The 20,522-nt window shown below is 42.1% G+C and overlaps 1 protein-coding gene across 1 annotated transcript; it reads left to right on the forward strand.

The window, feature by feature from the left end:
- Positions 1-207: 207 nt before the first annotated feature.
- slco2a1 (solute carrier organic anion transporter family, member 2A1) lies at positions 208-20,410 on the forward strand. Its single transcript, XM_069704047.1, has 14 exons — positions 208-418; positions 6,366-6,503; positions 7,668-7,830; positions 8,378-8,590; positions 11,909-12,007; positions 12,119-12,258; positions 13,968-14,040; positions 14,131-14,295; positions 14,532-14,736; positions 15,754-15,901; positions 17,852-18,015; positions 18,617-18,681; positions 19,459-19,579; positions 19,682-20,410. Exons 1-14 carry the CDS (start codon positions 359-361, stop codon positions 19,800-19,802), a joined length of 1,875 nt encoding a protein of 624 aa, XP_069560148.1. The 5' UTR covers positions 208-358; the 3' UTR covers positions 19,803-20,410.
- Positions 20,411-20,522: the final 112 nt, after the last annotated feature.

A 20,522-nucleotide genomic window follows, 5' to 3' on the forward strand; every position in this document is an offset into this window, starting at 1 on the left:
CAGCACGCGGGACTCAAATTAATAACTGTTTTCTTATCACGCGCATGTGTGTAAATAACACTCGGTGGGTAAATAACCCGGTGAGTCGTCGTTTTTAATGATCTGAATGACGCACGCTCACTCGGCTCTCTCGCAGGTGAGCGTTGCACAGCCTCGCGCGTGACTCAGCCCATCAGCGCGAGACTCCCTGTTCTCAATTCAAAAAACTTTCAAAACATTTGCGCGTGGAGTTGTGGGCTGAGTCCTGTTACATCACCGGCGGCCATAAAACGGCACTCCGGCGCACCGAGACAGTAACGGCGGACACAAAACTCCGCTTTCTACCAACTGGACTCGCGTGAGGACACGAGCTGAATTCATGGACATACATTCCTCCAAAAACATGAAGAAAGCCAGGACGGTCCGGTGCAGCATCAAGGTAAGCATAGCGAGTTTATGGCAAGCATCACAGAGCAGCGGGCTCCTCGGTTACTATGAAATGTCTTGTTTTAGCCTGCAGCACTTGTTCCCCCGCTGTTTATCTAACCATCTGAACTTGATTTATTTTTAGAGGATTGCATATCTTTACACGGATAATATGGAATTCAAGAAGACAAGTCATTTCCCATTTCCCCCCCCCCGAGGATAGTTTCCTGAGTGGTGCTGTGGCTTGTATAAAAAAAAAAATCAATCAATCAATCAAAACTAATCTTAACAGGTTTAAATGTAGTCGTTATTAATACACATGCAATGAGCTGCTTGGAATTTATGTTTGAGAGTAATTTGATCCAAAATGAAGGAACTGTTTTTCTTTATCTCAAATCTGGACCAAAAAAAAACCCAAATGTAAACATATTTCTGAGTAAATACCTCAGTGACAATATTGCAACAATATTGTAAGGATGACTGTTGGTGTTTTCACAAAATATTGAAACAGTTTTTTTGACATAATCATCAGTAATGGATCAAATGACTAAGAGGGTAAAAGGAAATAACAGAAGAGCTGAAACAGACGGTTAATTCAGAAATGTACAGCACTCTCTTAATGCAGCCTTTAAAACCAGGAAAAGACTACACTTATGCCACATACTGAAGTTACATATCCAAAATTGAAGATTATACCGAGTCTCATATCTTGATGTCAATATAGTATTAATATTTTGATCACACCTGGTTCAGAGCCATATGTTTGTTTAGTTATTTCATCACTCTGTTCAGGTGTTTTATTAGAATCTGTTTGTCATACTGAACACCTAAATTTACAACAACAAAAAAAAACTCTCAAAGAACTAAACACAAAATAAATTCTGGGCCAGAAATAGCAGCAGATTATTGATGATTTTCATCATCAATAATCTGCTGATTTACTTTCTTGTTTTGATCTGTAATTAGAAAACTGGTGAGAAACTTCAATGATCAAAAGCTCAAGGTGGAAACCCCTCCCCCGCAAATATTCAATTTACATTCATGAATACCAATAAAGAAACACATTTTCTCACATTTGAGAGCCTTGAACTTGAGATTTTTTTTTTCCTCCTTTTGCTTGAAAAATGATTTAATCAGTTCTCAAAACGTTTGTAGTTTGATTAATGTTTTAATCTTTGGCTAGTCAATTAGTCGACTAAACATAGAAGCTCTTGGAACATGATTCTGCTTCAGATGAGCAGATGGGTTTTGACAGCTTTTCTTTTTCTAGCATTAAGAAAAATTGTTTTTTTGGTTTTTTTTTGCTCACTGCATCCAATCTGGGTGTATTTTCTGCACCCCTGCCTCTGATATTAAAAGTGTGTGGTCACTGAGAAGTGTCACCCCGCCGGGCACCAGAAGCAGCCGTTGCGCTTCACTGGGACATTAACGGGAGAGACGGTCTGCTCCAGGGCTGGGGGACATTAACGGGAGAGACGGTCTGCTCCAGGGCTGGGGGACATTAACGGGAGAGACGGTCTGCTCCAGGGCTGGGGGACATTAACGGGAGAGACTGGGAGAAATCATGGAGGCAAAACTCCATGTTGCACTTTGGTGGTTGCTTTCAAAAACTCGGCGACAAATGGACGCACGTATGTCCCGTGAGCTCGGAGAGGACGGCGAGACAAGTCTCTTAAGCAACTACTTTCCAGGAGGCGAAGGTTTATTTGAAAGTGAAATCTCGTGAGTCTTTTCATCTCTCGCCGCTTTACTGTCGGCCTCCCGTTTGGCAGCTGCAACATAAAGAGAAAGAAAATGAACGAATTTCACGTGAAGGCAAATCACTTTGCGCTCAAGAAGTGCAGTCGGTCAGCGACCGTTTGTCAGGGTGCGTTCACGTCCATCCGTCTTGTCCTGACTCCAGGATGTGCAGCACGGTGCCCTGCTCACTATTTACGTAGTTCACCGGGGCGCCGTGTGTGTTTTTCATGTCTTCGTCTCCTGTGAGCTGCACCTACAGAGTCTCTGTAAAGATATCTCGGCTGAGCGGGACGGGGTGCGGGACGAGGTGCGGGACGGGGTGCGGGACGAGGTGCGGGACGGGGTGCGGGACGGCTCCACACCCCGCTGCACCTGAGCACGTGGAGTTAAATCAGCTGCTGAGTGTTGGGCGAGAAGACGGTCACGGATTTAATGCAGCGGGTCAGTGTGTGACAGTTGGCCTTGTCAGATATAACCAACCTACAATGATGTCACCCATCGGTTTGTGAACCTGCGTGTGTTTGGCATTTTGGCCATCCCCATTTTATAATCTCCACAATATCTAATTAGTTGAGGAATTATTTACAGAGGAACCACCAAAACATTGATACTAAGAAGTGAATTTCGCGAATGACATCATTATGACTTGTGGGGGAAAAAAAATGGATTGACTTTGTTCATGAGAGATATTGAATGGGAGTTAATGGAGCCTGAAGCTTTTTGGAAGCAGCCCCTTGTGGTCCTTGGTGGTATTGCGCTTTAATGCCATTCCACTTTGGCCTCACTTTTCAGACTTATAAGCTATGTCCATTTTTATATACAGCCTACGGACACATGCCTTTTGACCGAGTACAAAAGTGCTAACGTCTGTGTTGGGATATGGTAACTCACTGAGGAGACCAGAGTTCAAGAGAGCCACATGGATTTCTATTTCTAAATCTATTACTAAATTTAACCAAGCAGTGTCTAATCCTAACCAAGTAGTTTTATATTTAAACATCAATGGAGCCACATGTTTTTTTTCTTTTAACCTGAACACCTGGTGTTTCATGGCCAGGTGAAACCAAACCATCACACTGACAGGCTGTCCTCTAGTGGACTGGTGGGTGTATTACAGGTAGGTAGATTGTTACCTTTGGATAAAGCAGGGCTCACTGTTTCCCCCAGATTTTAATCAATGCAACACCAATCTCTCCTGGTCGCAAGAACTGGAAGATATGAAATTGGAATCAATCCTCTAACTATCGGCTTTAAATATGTCCCAACGCTCCGTTGTTCACGATGCTATTGTGCAGCCAACCTGTTTTATGTTTGTTGCACAATGAAGGGAGGTGATCCTGTGGTCAGAGTTTCTTTTAAGTATCCTCGGAGACTTCATACATTTTTCCTTTATTTCTTTTTTTGACAAAGTAGGCGAGACTTTTTTTTTTTCAGAAAACAAAAAAAGGATTCCTAGTGACATAGCCACAACACGCGTCCCTGAAATAAAAGCAGTTGAAATTCAAGTGTGGACTTCCCCCAATTCTTCCCCTCGCAGCAGGGTTGAAAGCTGGGACAATAACCTCCAGGCCGACGCAGCTGAGTGTTCAAAAGGGATAAAGATGTACGTAAAGTGTGCAGAATCCAACTCTGCACAGCCAGTTCTCCTTCCCTACAAACATCACCTGAAGCAGGAGCTTAAATTATTTATCTTATCAGTGTTGTTTTATTTTGTGCAGCTTCTCCTTTCTACAGTTTGTAATTGTGAATAAATTAACTATCAAGGTTTCAACATAACGCAACATTACTTCATCAAAGAATAACTGACCTGTATTTATATTCATTAGGTGCAGGAAAACACAAGTTTTGCCATGTGTCAGGAAAAGTTTGCACTTTAATGGATCTGTGTTTCCAGCATTAAAGCCAAATTGTCCCAAAGCCCAGGAGTTGTCTTTGAAACATGAAGTATAAATCTGTTTTCGTTAAAAGCTAAAGTGGGTTTAAAGTTGATCTAAAAGTTGTTCATTTAATCAAAATCACCAACAAAAGAAGTTCTTTGCCTGCATGAGCAAAGAGTTCCTGTCAGATCGTTTGGACAATTGAAGCCCTTCTGATGGAAAACAAAGATGAAATATTAGCAACAGTGTAAAAGCATCTATTGTGGGTGTGTGTGTGTGTGTGTGTGTGCACTCACACACCATGAAGCCAGGCTTTAATAGGAGCATTAACTGTTCTGAGCCAAAGGTGTACTTTATTCTCCCTCAGCCGATCTGGCAGCTGGTAAACAAGCTGAAAGCCGGGATTTATCAATGTTTTCATAGCAAATTCACATCTAATCTCAACACGTATCTTCAGCGTCATTCATGACCGCCCGAGCCAATAAACTCGTGCACAGAGTGTTTCCGAACGCCTCCTGAAACACAGACTTGGGCGAGCGGCTCCTCTTCCAGATCACTGGGAGTCCGTCCAGTTTGACTGGGTATGAGGAGGGAAGTCCAAGAGACATTTTACGCAATCGAACTGTGAAGTATCTCCAGAAGTGAAGCGATCAGTGCTGGTTTGGAGCCGTGTTGTGTAGCTTTTAGAAAGACCACATGAATTACTATTGACCCAACACACCTCTATTTGTCATTTTGATAAAGGACCAAATGAGCCTCTGAGGCCAGAGGTGGTAACAAGATACAGTCACTCAAGTACTTTAACTAAGTTGATCTCTGAGAGATTTGTACTTTAAAGCCTTGAACATATTTATGCTAGATGTCTGAGATCTAAATGTTATCCAAAGGACTTGTTTGAGTTTCTTGAAGATGTTTCGCGTCTCGTCTGAAAGGCTTCTTCAGCTCTGACTGACTGGAGGGGAGTTCCTGGCCTTTAACCTCTTCTGTGGTTGTTCGCACCTTCAGACTGGTTGAGGTCTAACTGCTGCACCACTGGACCTCAATTGGCTTTAACATTTTGAGAAATACACTCTGTTGTAGAGAGTCAGATGTGAAGATCGATACCACTGTGATGCGGTTAGCCAAGCACAAAGAGAGGAAGCGGGAGAAACGGCTCGCCTGGCTCTTTCCGAAGATCACAAAATCTACCCATGAGAAGCTCTGAAGCTCACAAATCAACATTAGATTTGGTTCAATTCTTATCAAAACACAAGTGAAAAACAAGTTGCTGGTTTTTATGTGAAAAAGTATTTATTTGCTGGACACGGTGACGTCCCGGCGAGCCTTAGGGGTCAAGGGCATCCAGATGTTTTTACCTCTGGACAGAGCTAAGCTAGATGTTCCCCCCCTGTTTCAGTCTTTATGCTAAGCTAACTGGCTGACAGCTGTACAGATGTGTTGTGGTATGAGTCCTCTTGTGAAGTAATCCCTATTTTCCAAAATGTCAAAGTCACGTGAGATTACACAATAAAATATCTTATCTGGGCCTCTGACTTGAGGATTCTGGAATTTACAGCTAAAACTTGAAACTCAGCAGGAAACAAATTTGTTCCAACCTTTTGACTTTTTATTTCACTGTTTGTCTTGTAGCTATAGTTACCAGTTACTATGCAGTTCAAGAGTTTACATAAGAAAACATGAATTTGACCTCCTAATAATAATAATAATATTATGCGGCATAATGATCCAGTCTGAGTGCTTCTACTTTTGGTAGCCTACATTCTGGAGATAAAACTTCACGTCTTTACTTTAAGTCATAACTTCTTCGTCTTGGCATTTAGTACTTTTCCTTTTTGTTATCGCTATTTTTTTCCCTTAAATAATGCAGATCAGAAACACCAGACTAGTTTCTCCACACCTCCTGTGTGCGACGTCCTCAGAAAGATGTCGAGTCACAGTGACGTCCTCGGCTGTTCTGGGGTTGTTGAGTTGAAGGTGATTCTTGGTTTCTTCGGTGGCTGCTGGAGAGTCCCAGTTCCCGCTGAGTGGCATCATCAGAGTCGGAGGCATCACGGAGTGAATCGGTGTGAAAACACTCGGGAAGGGATGGCAGGATGGCAGTGTGTGTGATGACTAACAGTTTCTGTTCTGAAACATAGGCTATGGGACGCAAATGTGGTTCCTCTGACTTGGACCTCTCAGGAGGAATATTGTCTAGGCTGAAGATGCCCCAGAGGACATAAGACTCCAGCTGAGTTTAGCTTTGGGCCTATGACAATTACAGATTTTACATTTCTGTCTGCAACCTTTCACCTTCTAGTATTTCTGTTTTCAATGACTCATGCAGCCTGTCCTGTGTCCTAGCTGTTCGTGCTGTGCCACGGCCTCCTGCAGTTCTCTCAGCTGCTGTACAGCGCCTACTTCAAGAGCACCATCACCACCATCGAGAGACGCTACGGCCTCAGCAGCTACTCCTCTGGAACCATTTCCTCTCTGAACGAGGTGGGAGCCTGCAGTAACATACCCTCACACAGTGTGAGCTCTTGACAGCTTTATTTCAAGGATACTGATGACAAAGCAGGAATTTGAAGTACAAGCAACATATCAAAATCACACTTCCTGACAATCCAAGAGGGACTGGAGTATTTTGGAACGGTTTTATTGTAGATTCTTGGATCAGGACTGATGAGAGATTGAGCCCACCACAGAGGAAGCTCCATTTTTCTGTGCTAAAGTGGGCTTTAGATGCATCACACACGTACATGTTTTCCATTTGTCGAACATGTTGACGTTTGCTATCTTTTGGATTTTTGCAATATTTCATGAAAACACAGACCAAACGAGACCTGAACACTTAAATGTTTGATCACCTCTTTGTGTGGTTCATTAAAGCTGCTATAAGAAGTGTTTTTGTTATAGAAACAATGGATCACATAACTATGTATCATGTGAAAAGGTTCATACAAAGTGAGAAGCCCACAGATTTCAGCTTTCAAGCTTTTTCAGCTTTTCTCAGCTAGATGAAGCTTGTTAGCATTTCTTCAGCTCAGTGTTTTGGATCTGTGGCCTTAAACGTTACTGTTTTGATTCACTGTCATCAGTTTTCATTCGGGCTCCTTGCGGAAGCCCTTTTTTGTCACTGTGACTCGGTGAAAGTGAAAAAGATCAGATTAACCCGCTACAAGTTAGCAGCTAGCTGCTGAACATAGCAGAGCATTTAGAAGCTAAAGAGAGCTGGCGGGGAGGAAAACAGCAAAACGAATAGTGAAACTGCAACTTCGATGGTCGGAAACATGACTGTTGATAAATGATGATGATGCTACTATGCAACCATTTGCTTTGTTGTCCATATCAGCTGAGAAAGCGATGATATGTCAGTGTTGTGTTTCCAGCTTGTTTCCAGCGCCCCCGAGTGGCTGAAGGATCTGTGGATGCAGCTTTAAGCTGTTTTGAACTGGCTCCACATTTCATTACATTTCTTAAACAGTAAACCTGAACTGTGCCACGGTCGGATTGCAATTCTGACCACCTCCATATTTGGTTTTAAGAGTCTTCTAATGTCGAAAGTCCTGCGGCTCAACGCATCAAATGTGAAACAATTGATTTTAAAAGTGTAAGATGTTCCCTCTGGCTTCTCTTTGAAACATGTCTGTGTCTGTCTCTCAGATCAGCAACAGTGCGCTGATCGTGTTTGTGAGCTATTTTGGGAATCGGGTTCACCGTCCTCGCGTCATCGGAGTCGGTGGACTGCTGATGGCTGTCAGTGCCATGATCCTGACGCTACCTCACTTCCTGTCCCAACCCTACGAATACGACTCCGTTTTACACAGTAAGTCTAAGACACGAGTACAAGGACACATTACTTCTCTGTCTCCACTGGTACCTCTGTGACAGCGAATGAGCAGCGTACTCCCAAACGCACCAATATGTCAAAGGAATTTATGAGACGTTACTTCGGGTTTAATCTAAAATATTGCCAGTGCCAAATAACTCAGTAGGAGTGAAACAAATATCTTACTGTGTTCCGCAACAAATGAGGTTTTTTGAAAGCTTTTCTGATGTTCTCCAGTTAAACTTTTGTACAAATGAGAAGGTCATTTATAATCTCTATGTTCTCGCTGAAAGATTGGGAGATTAGAATTACCTTCAGGCCTCTAATGTGCAATAACAAATCTCCCTCTTCCATCTTTCATTTTGTCCTCAGACGAAGTGTCTTGGCGTTGCACAGAGTCAGTGGAGGGTCAAAGAAGCTGCAGGAAATTAAAGAAATTGGACATCTGTGTCCGCCGGCCTTTTGTTAACTATCACTGGGTTTTTTTTTCTGGTTTTTTTACCCCCTTTTCTCCTTCCTTGTATGACCACCTGCTGCGACCCAGATCGCCACGACATTTGCAACCCGCACGCCAACTCGAGCGTCGCAGAGTCGTGTGGCCGCGATGAGACCAGGCGTTTGACCGACACCAACAACCTGTGGCTGCTCATGGCCAGCGCTCAGCTGCTCTTCGGCGTGGGCTCGGTGCCCATCCAGCCCTTTGGGATTTCCTACATAGATGACTTCGCTGGGCCTGGCAACTCCCCTGTTTACATAGGTGAATGACCTGCTGTTCAGACAAAAGGATCTGTTTACATTACGGGAACAATTTACAGGTCATGCTGGGATACTGATGATGATTCTGCAGGTCTGCATGGAGAAAAGCTCATTATTATACAAGTGCAAAGATTTTTTAACATCACTATTTTGTGACCTTGAAATTTACACAGTTGCATTTGCATACTGAGGGATTTTCACATATTACATTTCATTTAGCTGACTCTTTTATCCAAAGCGACTTACAATAAGTGCATTTCAACCATGAGGGTACAAAGTCAGAACAACAAGAATCAAGAAAATACAATTTCTTCAAGAAAGCCAAACTACAAAGTGCTATCAGTAAGTGCCATTTTAAGTGCTACTATTCAAGGTAAGGTCTGAAGAGGTGTGTTTTTAGTTTGCGGTGGAAGATGTACAGAGTTTCTGCTGTCCTGATGTCGGTGGGGAGCTCATTCCACCATTTAGGAGCCAGGACAGCAAACAGTCGTGATTTTGTTGAGTGTTTAGCTCAGTGAGGAGCAACAAGCTGATTGGTAGAAGCAGAGTCGAGGGAGCGGGCTGGGATGTAGGGTTGGACCATGTCCTGGATGTAGACTGGACCCGATCTGTTCACAGCGCGGTACGCAAGTACCAATGTTTGGAAACGGATGCGGGCGGCTACTGGTAACCAGTGAAGGGAGCAGAGGAGGAGCAGAGGAGGAGCGGAGTAGTGGGAGTGAATTTAGGAGGTTAAAGACCAGTCGGGCTGCTGCATTCTGGACGAGCTGCAGAGGTCGGATGGCACTAACAGGTAGACCTGCCAGGAGGGAGTTACAATAGTCTAAATGTGAGATGACCAGAGCCTGGACCAGAGCCTGGACCAAAGCCTGGACCACCTTCTGAGTGAGAAGAGGACGTATTCTCCTGATGTTGTGCAGCATGTATCTACAGGAACGTGTTGTTGTAGTGATGTTGGCAGTAAGAGAGAGTTGACTGTCAAGTGTCACGCCGAGGTTCCTAGCAGTCAGGGTCGGGATAACAGAGTTGTCAAAGGTAATAGTCAGGTCGAGGGCGGGAGAGTCTTTTCCTGGAAGGAAGAGCAGTTCAGTCTTGTCGAGGTTAATTTTCAGGTGGTGTGAGGACATCCACTGAGAGGTGTCAGTCAGACAGGCAGAGATTCATGCTGCTACCTGTGTTTCAGATCGGGGAAGAGAGAGGATTGGTTGGGTGTCATCAGCATAGCTGTGGTAGGAAAAGCCATGTGAGTGAATGACAGAGCCGAGAGAGTTGGTGTACAGAGAGAAGAGGAGGGGACCCGGGACGGAGCCTTGAGGGACACCAGTAGTGAGAGGACAAGGTTCAGACACAGATCCTCTCCAAGTTACCCGGTAGGTGAGGTCGTTGAGGTAGGATGAGAACAGGGAGAGAGCAGAGCCTGAGACACCGAGGTCCTGAAGGAGGAAAGAAGGATCTGGTGGTTCACTGTGTCCAATGCAGCAGAAGGTCTAGAAGGATCAGGACAGAGGACAGAGAGGCTGCTCTAGCAGTGTGAAGCTGCTCAGAGACAGAAGGAGGACCGTCTTTGTTGAGTGGTCTGTTGAAACCAGACTGGTGGTCAAGAGGGTTGTTATGGTGGAGATAGGAGGAGAGTTGGTTGAAGATAGCTCGTTTGAGAGTTTTGGAATGAAAGAGAAGAAGAGAGACGGTCTGTAGTTGTTTACTTCAGCTGGGTTGAGGGGGGGTTTCTTCAGGAGAGGGTTCCCTCTCGCCTCCTTCAGCGAGTTCGGGAAGCAGCCAGTTGACAGAGAAGTGTTAATAAGATGGGTGAGAAAAGGAAGAAGGTCAGGAGCAATAGACTGGAGAATGTGAGATGGGATGGTTATTGAGGTTCAAAGGTTTCACATCCCAGATAGCAGAAATCGTTCACAGTAACATTATCTTTTATTGATCAAAATAATCTAAATATGTACTGAGAACATCCTGTTATGTTTTTAATGAGGTGGATTACAGAAAAGGTCAAACTCATTTTTCAAGGTTTTACCTGCTGAGGCAGAAGAGAGCAATGAAATAACCTTTTTCTTCATCAAGTCCTCACTGTGTCTGCTGCAACGCACAAGTTGTGTTTGGAGTGCAGCAGAGTTAGCATCACAACACTTAAAATGCTCAGCAACCAGAAGCTAGAAACCTGAAGTCACCTCAGATCCCTACGTATTAAAATGCTGGCCGCCGCTGCTGTCATCTCCGAAGTAATCACAGTAACTTGAGTTGTGAATAAGAGTATTAATTCCTGCTAACAAACATCACCATGAGCTGTGTAATTAACCTCAGCAATCGTAGCTAACAGTAAAAAAAAAAAAAAACGGATCCTCCTTGCACAGTCTGACCACTGATTAGTGCTTTACAGGTGGAACCTTGAAGAACCAAGTTAGCAGTGGTACAAAGTAATGAAGTACTTTGCACTGATTATTAAGTACCTAAGTACCCACATGTAGTTTTGAGGTACTTGTACTCATTTCCATTTGATGCTACTTTATGCTTCCATTTTTCTACATGTTCATATTGTAGGCTACTTTATACTCCACTACATTTATCTGACAGCTTTAGTTACTTTTCAGATGAAGACACAATAGATGATGTAACATCTTTTGAAATACAACACATTGCTAAAGATTAAACCAGTGGTCTCTGAGGTCTTGCAAACATCAGTGTAGTCGGGGGAATGTTTTCATGTTTCTATTAGTAACAGCTCCATCAAATAGGAATTTTTCCCTTCATAAATGTCTCACATGGTTTCAGTTCAATACAAGTTCAAATGATCCAATATTTCGCCAAAAATCTAAGATTAGAGGGAAAAAGTCCAAAACTCAAAACAGATTTATGGGTCAGAACTTTGTGTTTTTATCTTTCCTCTCAGTAATCATCCTACAACCCTGCAGATTTATCTGCTGTCCCTAGATATAGAACTGGATATGAACGAGCTCCACCTGCAACAGCTACAACAGTAACGTGCTGCTTACACAATGATGCTTAAATATTAATAATCTGATGATGCCATATATAATAATTTATCAGTCAGAGGGACCGAACCAGCACTTTTACTTTACTGCTTTAACTACATTTTGCTGCTAATTATTCAGTACTTTTAATTAAGTTTGACTTTTCATGCAGGACTCTTATATGTAACGGAGTATTTTTACACACATGCTGTATTGTAACTTTTACTCAAATAAAGATATGAATTCTTCTTCCACCACTGAGAACTGAAGAAAGATTTTGGAGGTCGAACTTTTTGCGTTGCAGAATACAGCATCACAAATTCTGCTCTTATCATTCACAGCCATCCTGTTTGCATTATCTGTATTCGGGCCTGCCATTGGCTACCTGCTGGGCTCAGTCATGCTGCAGATCTACGTGGACGTGGACAGAACTGGCTTAGGTAAAGATTTGGTCTTTAAAGGCATCCTAAATGTATTTTATAGTCGGGTGAAAGCAGCAGAGACGCTTCACTGTCGTCAGTGGTGATTCAGTGGTCACTGCTGTCCTGCAGGAGCCGAACAGGAGCTGCGGCACGGCGACCCCCGCTGGGTTGGAGCCTGGTGGATGGGCCTGCTCATCGCCACCGGCTGCCTGGTTCTCACCTCCATCCCCTACTTCTTCTTCCCTCGCAGGATGCCCTCAGAAGACCATGTAAGTATCAGTCTCACAGAGGTCTTTGGTTCAGTGCAGCCATGTTTGTGACTAAACATTCCCTGAATGTGTCTTATATAAAAATATTTTACACTTTGAAAAGTATTGCTGTAAAAGTCAGTGTGAAAAGACTTTAACTACAGTGTTACTGACACCTACTGGCTTCATGTCAGCATTACAAGTTTTTTTTTTTCTCTGCGTTTTTACCATGTTGACGGTACAAACAATAATTTAACTCGATGTTAAAACAACACACCGTATCATGTCACTGAATTATTTCAGTTTCAAAGAGCTGTGACCTCTGAAACAGTCTGCTCAACATATTAGTCATAGATAAGATAAAGCCAGTTACTCTCAGGGGATGACACCTCATGTTTGTTTAACCATCTTTTGACTATTCCAGCTTTGACCAGAACTTGACCCTGTAAAAATATGCAACTAAAAAAAAGATCTAAATGTGTCGTTTTGATACAAATCTCAATAAGAAGTTGCCTTTTCAATATTAAACAATGTCTTTTAACAGGCTGAAGGTCATTATTTACTGTAGTAAAGTACAGTGAAAAGTAAAGTGAACAGATTTTAGTTCAGGTGTAACTTCACCATTATCAACAGGAGAATTTTCATGTGGAAACATGAATGTAATCAGGCTGTGTAACCTTTACTGTGAGCTCATTACCAGACCAGAGTAGAACCTGGGGAAATAAAAAAAGAGGAACGGAAAACCCAATGTTGAAAAGAAAAAATACTTACCCCTGGTGGGAAATCACACACACACACACACACACACACACACACACACACACACACACACACACACACACACACACACACACACACACACACACACACACACACAGGCTGAAACAACCATTAGGGCATCTTCAGTGTATAAAAAAAATCTCAGTTTTCTACCAGTGAATGCTTCTCTTGGAGTATGTTTCAAAGCCTTTTCAAAATAATACCTAAATGTCGTTTGTAATGAATTAATATGTGAACTAATGGACTAAAAGATAAACGGTGCATTTATTTATCTAAAATAAATGGATTAACAGTTGGGATAATGAGCTAAAAGTCATGGATAAACGGTTTAAGTACTTAACTCTTTTTTGAGAAATGATCCCCTTTGTAAGGTGACTTGTGGTGGTCATGAAAGGGTAGTGAAGTCACCCGATAGCAATGTGTTTTTTTGGTGAAATTTAAATATTTAGTTTGCTGTAAAACCCACATTAAGAGCATGAATTTCAGTATGAAAAAAGCCACAAAAGAATTCTGCTGAGACAGAAACTCTGCATTAATCTTCCATTATGCTGTTTGACAGCTGCGTCTGATTTTGAATGCATGAACACTGCGCAGCGTTTGCACAGAGCTGTCAGTCAAATGTTCCCACGTCACATGAATGCAGCATAAAGAAATGGGCTCGCTGGGCGTCAGGGAGGGAGAAAGAAACCTAAGCAGTTGTAAAATGTTTCTTGAAAGAAGTGTAAGAACGAGGCTGATGTGACTTATAAGCCGTCCTCCACACACTCCACACACCATCCTGTAGGTCTGACACAGGTGCAGATACACTACGTTAATGCCCCTGTATTTATTACACGCCAAATATATGATGAACTCTAAACTTGTCCGGTTATTTTAACTAAATAAACACTATATTAAAAAGCCTTCACACATGCTCCTTATAACAGTTTCTACTGCGTCTTCTTTTCCAGGTGATAGGAAGTGAGACCGATTTGAACAATGACTTCAAGAAGCCTGATATCTCTTTATTTGACTTCCTGAAAAGTAAGTGTCTTCCGTTCAGACCGTCTCTTCATGTTTCCAGTACCAGTGTGCTGATCCGTGTGCTTGTGTGTGATCTGTGTGTGTGTTCAGTGTTCCCCAGGATGTTCGTCCACCTCCTGCTGAGCCCTCTGTTCCTGATGCTGGTTCTGGCCCAGTGCTGCTTCTCCTCCGTGATTGCAGGTCTCGCCACGTTCCTCAACAAGTTTCTGGAGCGGCAGTACAGCGCTTCAGCTGCCTACAGCAGCCTGTTAGTAGGTAGGTACTGTAGGAGTGGGAATGTATCGATGGAACATAGCGCTGTCATCTTTTCTTTAACCAAAATCTTATTTGGGTTTTTAAGCAAATGACCTCCTTTGCAGCATTGCCATTATTTTCAGACAAGAGGATGTCAGTAAACAAAGTGAAACAGTACAGAACAGTTGTAAACATTTGTAGGAAATAGATGCCATCTTAACTTGGAGATAAGTGACTCAGCTGTTCATGGTTCCCAGGTGCTGTGAATCTGCCAGCAGTGGCGGTGGGGATGCTGATTGGCGGAGTCATCATGAAGAGGTCGGGTCTCTCGCTGAAGACCATCCCACGTTTCTCCGTTGGCATGCTGACCATCTCCACCCTCCTCTGCATCCCTCTCTTCTTCATGGGCTGTCCCACACAGAAAGTCTCGGAGGTCAGTCGTGACCAGATTGGACAGTACGGGTGAGTGAGGAGATATCACAAAGTTTTTATATGGACAGTGCTGTTTGTCAAAGGAGAGTTAGGTTTCTCTATATTTATGTACAGTCACATTTTGACCTCGTTCATGATTAATACTTAATGCTCAAATACAATGAAATCACAAGAAAACACTTTGAGGTCGTTAAAGTGGAAGGGTGCCAAATAAATGCAGACCATGAATATAATTACAGGAATAGAGAAGATGTAGTTCATTTAAATTGAACCACTGGAAGTGCAGCAGAAACCAGCCTTTGGTTTTCTCAGCATTACGAGATAAATCTAAAGGTTATTAAGAGAAAACTAACGTTTGTTTGCTTGACATAACGAAATAGTAACTTGTGATCTTGAGATGACGTCATTCAAAAAATAATTGCAAGCATGGCTATTCTGGGTTTCTGTTCAAAACACTTTATCGCCCAAAATCTGAAATGAAAGTCAGTGCAGTTAACGTTTGGGAAATATGGGAAATTATTGGTGTTGGCCGTGTTATTTCAAAATGAATTAGTGTATGTTTAACATATTTTGGACCAAGTCCATACAAATCCACTCAGTTTCCACAATCACTTGGGACTGTACTATTACTATAACAGGCTACATATGTTTTTAAATTGATTCATTAGACAGAGAGCAGGCCGGACAATTGATACAGGACGACCACTTTCCTTTGTTTGCTCTGTCTTCAGGAATATTCATGTTACAGATTGTATTGGCCGAGAATTGGCTTAAAGTAGGCAAATCTTACCTTTCAACATCACTTCAAACTGCATGCAAAACAATGAAAACACATCCTGGCTTGAGTTGGACGGGAAATTCACCAAATAAAAAAACGTCGTACAAACTGAAAATCTTACTGAGCAGCTTAAACACTGACTGAGACTCCTGTCATGATCTTTTTCTATTGTTGCATGGCATTGTGCCCTCAACACTGAACTGAGTAGTGTTTAATGTAACTCTGAACCTCAGTCCCAGCGTAACTCTGTCTCTCTCTGCCCTCCCCAGCTCTCCATCCAAGTGCTATTCAAACTGCTCCTGTCCTGCCAGTGCCTTCCACCCCGTGTGCGGCTCTGATGGTGTCGAGTACATTTCTCCGTGCCACGCCGGCTGCACCAACTTCACCAAAGATCCCAACAACACCCACAGGGTTCAGGTGAGTGCCTCCTCGAAGCAGCTCGTCAATGTTTCCTGAATAGCTGCAGGTTCGGCTGTCATATAGGTAACATTAGCATACAATGATGCTGTATGTGGAGTCATTCAGACAATTTGCCTTTCAGCTGCCTTTTGTGGCAGTAAGGTAAGTGAATGAGTAAATTAGTTTTTACGCCAAAACTAGGACAATTTTCTTCTATAATTTTGGGACGTGTGGGATGAAAGAATAAGCGTGGATATGTCAATTACCCTCTAATGATATCATTTATTCTCTAATGATCGCTGTACTTCAGGGCAGAGTAGTGCAGGGAATATCTGTCTTTGACCTGGTTTTAAGTATTTACTTGAAACAGGAAGTATCTTTGACCTTAAATACCTTTTTAAAGCTCTTGGTTTGGTGTCCCATTTTTTTAGACTATATATACATAGTGTTTGCGATTTGGTTGTTGAAATAATATCTCATACAGGGGCAGTGAGAGTCCAAGACGGACACAATCCCTGTATTCCAATATCCACACTATTTAGTATGCCAGAAAAATATGAAGTATGTCCCAATACTTAGTATGTTAGACGAATGCCAAAAGTACCACGATGTTCTGCTACATCCGGTCTTATTTTGCAGTATGCAGGCAAGCATGTTACTCATAATCAGTCCAACCCACAATCCTTTGTGCGGTGGAAGATAGGTCACATCGACTGAAACACCAAGACCGTTGGTGGCACTAATGCTCCGCCCACAAAAGGAAGAAGAAGAAGAAGAAGAGGCATCAAAAGGAAGCGTACTCGTTCCAAATTGGATCCTTTTTGTTTTTACTTCAAATGTTGCGCTGCCCATCGCGACGGATATGACCAAAAGGGTCAAAGGTCAATGCAGATTTTCTATGACAGAGCAGTATGTCCCAGCATACTACATGCAACACTACATGCTTTTTAAGGGTAGCTGCAGTCCGTACTAAACGTAAAAAGAAATGGTATGCGCTTCGTAACTAGTAGCTTCCAGTCACAGCAGTCAGAGTCCTCTGCTCCTAAAAGGACACAAGCAGCTCACAATCGATACCTAATCAATGCTTCCAAGTCACAGAGCATGAAGGAGGTGTTTTAAAATGGGACACAATCTCCATGTTTCAATGTCAGAGCTTGTGAATAATCTTCTGGTGGGCGGATTGCGTGACTTCTGATTAAGTATTACTCTTTTTGACTCAACATGTAATCCCACTGTGTAACAATGAAGCACAAACACAGACAGTGCAGGCGACAGCCAGATTAACGGATTAATGTTAAGAAATCAGAGGATGAATGTTTTCTCTTCTGTGTGGATTCAGACGTCCACAAGTGAAGAGTTGGAGGTGAAATCCAGTCAGCTAGTTGGCAAAATGTCCAAAAACATTTTCACGAGATATTATTCTGCATTTTACTTTAGCATAAACATATATGGTATTGTTTGAAGGAAATCAAAATGAGTTTTTTCCATTACAAAAATGAAAACACCGGTTTTAAATCTGCTACTATGTAGTTTTTATAGTTTTTTGGGGGGAAAACATGCTTGTTGACATTGTTGCTGAGAATTTGATGAGACAATCAGCAGCACTCTTAAGTCAAGATGCTGAATGTCTCTGCATAAAGAGGGGAAAAGGTAGATTCATCAGACCACAAGCATTTCTGAAGCTAATGATTAACATGTGAAGAAATGTAAAAAATGAAGCTGTGGTTTCACAGGGAGTCAGAGCTTATTATTCTTGGTCAGGCGCAGCCACTTGCTGCAGTCCTTTCACCATGGCGACGATAGGGTGTAGCTTTGTGCAGCGTACAGACATGAGTGGTATCCGTCGTCTCATCTCAGCAAGAAAATGAATAATAATGTAAAAGCTAATCCTCTCAGTGTGAAAGGTTAAGCCGAAGAAGGAGATGAAAAGTTTTCCTCAGATTTCCTTTGTTCTCTGTGCTCTCACAGGTGTATACCAACTGCAGGTGTATATCAGGGAGTCAGAGTCACGCCCGCCCAGCTCCATGTCCAAACAACTGCCCTCATTTCCTTCTCCCTGTCATACTCGTCATCTCTTTAGCATCACTGATCGCCTGCCTCAGTCACAACCCGATGTACATGATGGTGCTCAGGTAAGGAAAGGATCACAGTATATTTACATATTCATTTGTTGTGTATTTGATGTGTTTACAATGAGTTCAAAACTACCAATATTGATCAAATGAATGGTTTGATACAATCTGCATGTCACTTTCTAATGATTCTATTAACCTTATACAGCTATCTAGTCATCCACAAAAAACACAATAGGTGATACTGTTTATTATATTTTGGTTCTTATAAAGCTTCATGTTAATTACACACAACATCCAACAAGTTTTTACCCCCCCTCTCGCCCAATTCTCTTTGTATCTCTGTTGTGTTTGATACTCAGATTCAGAAAAAGAGGCATTGATGTATTTCCAGATCAGTAACTGCTGCGGTCAAACGCTGAGATGCTCTTGTTTTTAATAGTCTCCTCCAGCCTCCTTTAAAAGTCGCCTAAAACTCGACTGTAAAAGTTAAATCAATGTATCCTTTTTGTATGAAAGCTAATAATGAACTAATGAGACAGTAGTCCAGGAAGTTGTGTGTTTCTTGATACGAGACTGTCGTTGATATATATAAACAGTGATTCAATACTGCCACACCAGACAGTAATGCACCACTCACCTCTTTTCCTTTTTCTTTCAGATCTGTTCCCTCTGAAGAAAAGTCATTTGCTATCGGAATTCAATTTTTACTCATGAGACTGTTAGGTAAGTTAGGATTCATATACTCGATACGTTTGGTGCTATATGCAGAAATAAAACAATTCATATTTATAAATGATACACTTCTTTATGTTATGTTAACTGCCCAGTGCTTGCTCTAAATCCTAACATATCTCCCCATTATTTTGAAATATTACAAATGGAGGCCTAAAGTATCCAATTATATCATTGAAAATATATGAATAAATTATTATTATTATTATTTTTTTTTACTAATTTAATGTAATTTAATCATAAATCACACATCAATCATCACTAAATTCCTTATTTTGATTTTTATATACAATGTAAAATGACATCATCAAAATTTACATAAGGAAGTAACATGGGTCATATAATATGAGTCAGAAGAAAAAGTAACCTCCTATTAATAGTTACAACTTTTTAAAAGGGAATTTTGAAATAAAATGTATAGAAATAAAAAAAAAATACCCTGAAAAAAGTCTTTTAATATGGACATAAGAATAAAGGAATTGCTTTTCATAATAGTAGGTTGAGTTTCCTTAATTAATTCATTTAATTCGTGATTATTATAATTTTTTTGTATCATGAACATTGTGGTTTAGCGCAGTTACGTTTAAAATTTGCTCCCATCTCCCAGGAAGTTCAATTAAAATGACATTAATTACTTAAACAATGTTCAAGTCCATTCATACTTTCCCATGTAGATTTCTCTTAAGGAAATGCTGGATTTCTCCCTGAACGCTCAGGCTGTAGGAACCGACATGCGTCTACCCTGAACACCCTCTGTTTGTTCCTCAGCCTGGCTGCCGGCTCCGGCTCTCTTCGGGATGGCCATTGATACGTCGTGTATCTGGTGGAAGCGTGTGTGTGGAAAGAAGTTTAGCTGTGGTTACTACGACAACAACATCCTGCGGAACCGGTGAGAACATTCATGATTCAGAATACATATCACGTAGAGTAGATGTTCACAGTTCGTCTCCCATCACAGCCGTTCATTAATCATTCATCCGACCCCCTGCAGGTACCTGGGCTTACAGCTGGGTTATAAGGTCATGGGCATCGTCCTGCTGATGATGCTGGGGTGGAAGGTGCAGCGGACCCAGGAGTACAGTCTGGAGAAGAGGCCCGAAGGACTACTGTGATCCTGTTGAGACTGCCTGTTGATCCAAAGTCTGTCAAAGCTTTGCTGTGGCGTTAAATGCTTTGAAGAAGAGGGCGTTGAGCAAAGCTGTGTCAGTCAGAGGATTCTGTGGTTGAGAGGTTGAGTCTGACCTCAATTCCTGGAGGTCCACTTCCACACCTGGTGCTTCACGGTTTGGACTGAGGACATCCATTTTCCAAAAGGGAAAATCTCCCTCAACTTTTTGGATACACTTAGGGTTTATGATTGGAATCGCTCTGACAATATGACATACTCATTCAACCCAGTATCGTGGCAAAGCGTGAAATAGACAAGCCGGTCCACTACAGCAAAACGTGAAATAGCCCAGCTCTGGCCTGTCTAGGCGTGACAGTTACACGTTTTGAAAGCATGACTCTTACACACACATAAATGTCATGTGACCAAGGTCCTGCAACAAAGGCAATAAAGGACATTTTTTCCCACGGTAATAGGAGGAAGGAGGGGTGGCTTGGTGGTCTTAGTCACAGATGAGGGCACAATGAGGTTCGTTTCCAGCAGTTGACAACGTTTTTGTTGAGTCGTTTTGTGTTTTATAACCCAAACCATGTTCTTTCTCCTAACCCCAACCACGTGTTTTATCTACAAGTTTCATTTTCCTGTAAATCACATGGCTCCACGCACGCGGTAGGTTTCATTTTCATCCACGAGAGGAAAACGAGTAACTGTCGCGCCTACACAT

The sequence above is a fragment of the Brachyistius frenatus genome, unplaced genomic scaffold (genome assembly GCF_029030835.1).
Source record: "Brachyistius frenatus isolate BFR_SWC_R1_liver_20210118 unplaced genomic scaffold, ASM2903083v1 Contig_49, whole genome shotgun sequence".
Taxonomy (NCBI): domain Eukaryota; kingdom Metazoa; phylum Chordata; class Actinopteri; family Embiotocidae; genus Brachyistius; species Brachyistius frenatus.

What these genes read in the sequence shown, in the direction of transcription:
- slco2a1 (XM_069704047.1), top strand. Translation starts at nt 359, where the DNA reads ATGGACATACATTCCTCCAAAAACATGAAGAAAGCCAGGACGGTCCGG. An exon ending in TTTATTTGACTTCCTGAAAA is followed by an intron (nt 14,041 to 14,130) that starts GTAAGTGTCTTC and finishes GTGTGTGTTCAG; the next exon opens with TGTTCCCCAGGATGTTCGTC. An exon ending in TTTACTCATGAGACTGTTAG is followed by an intron (nt 18,682 to 19,458) that starts GTAAGTTAGGAT and finishes TTTGTTCCTCAG; the next exon opens with CCTGGCTGCCGGCTCCGGCT.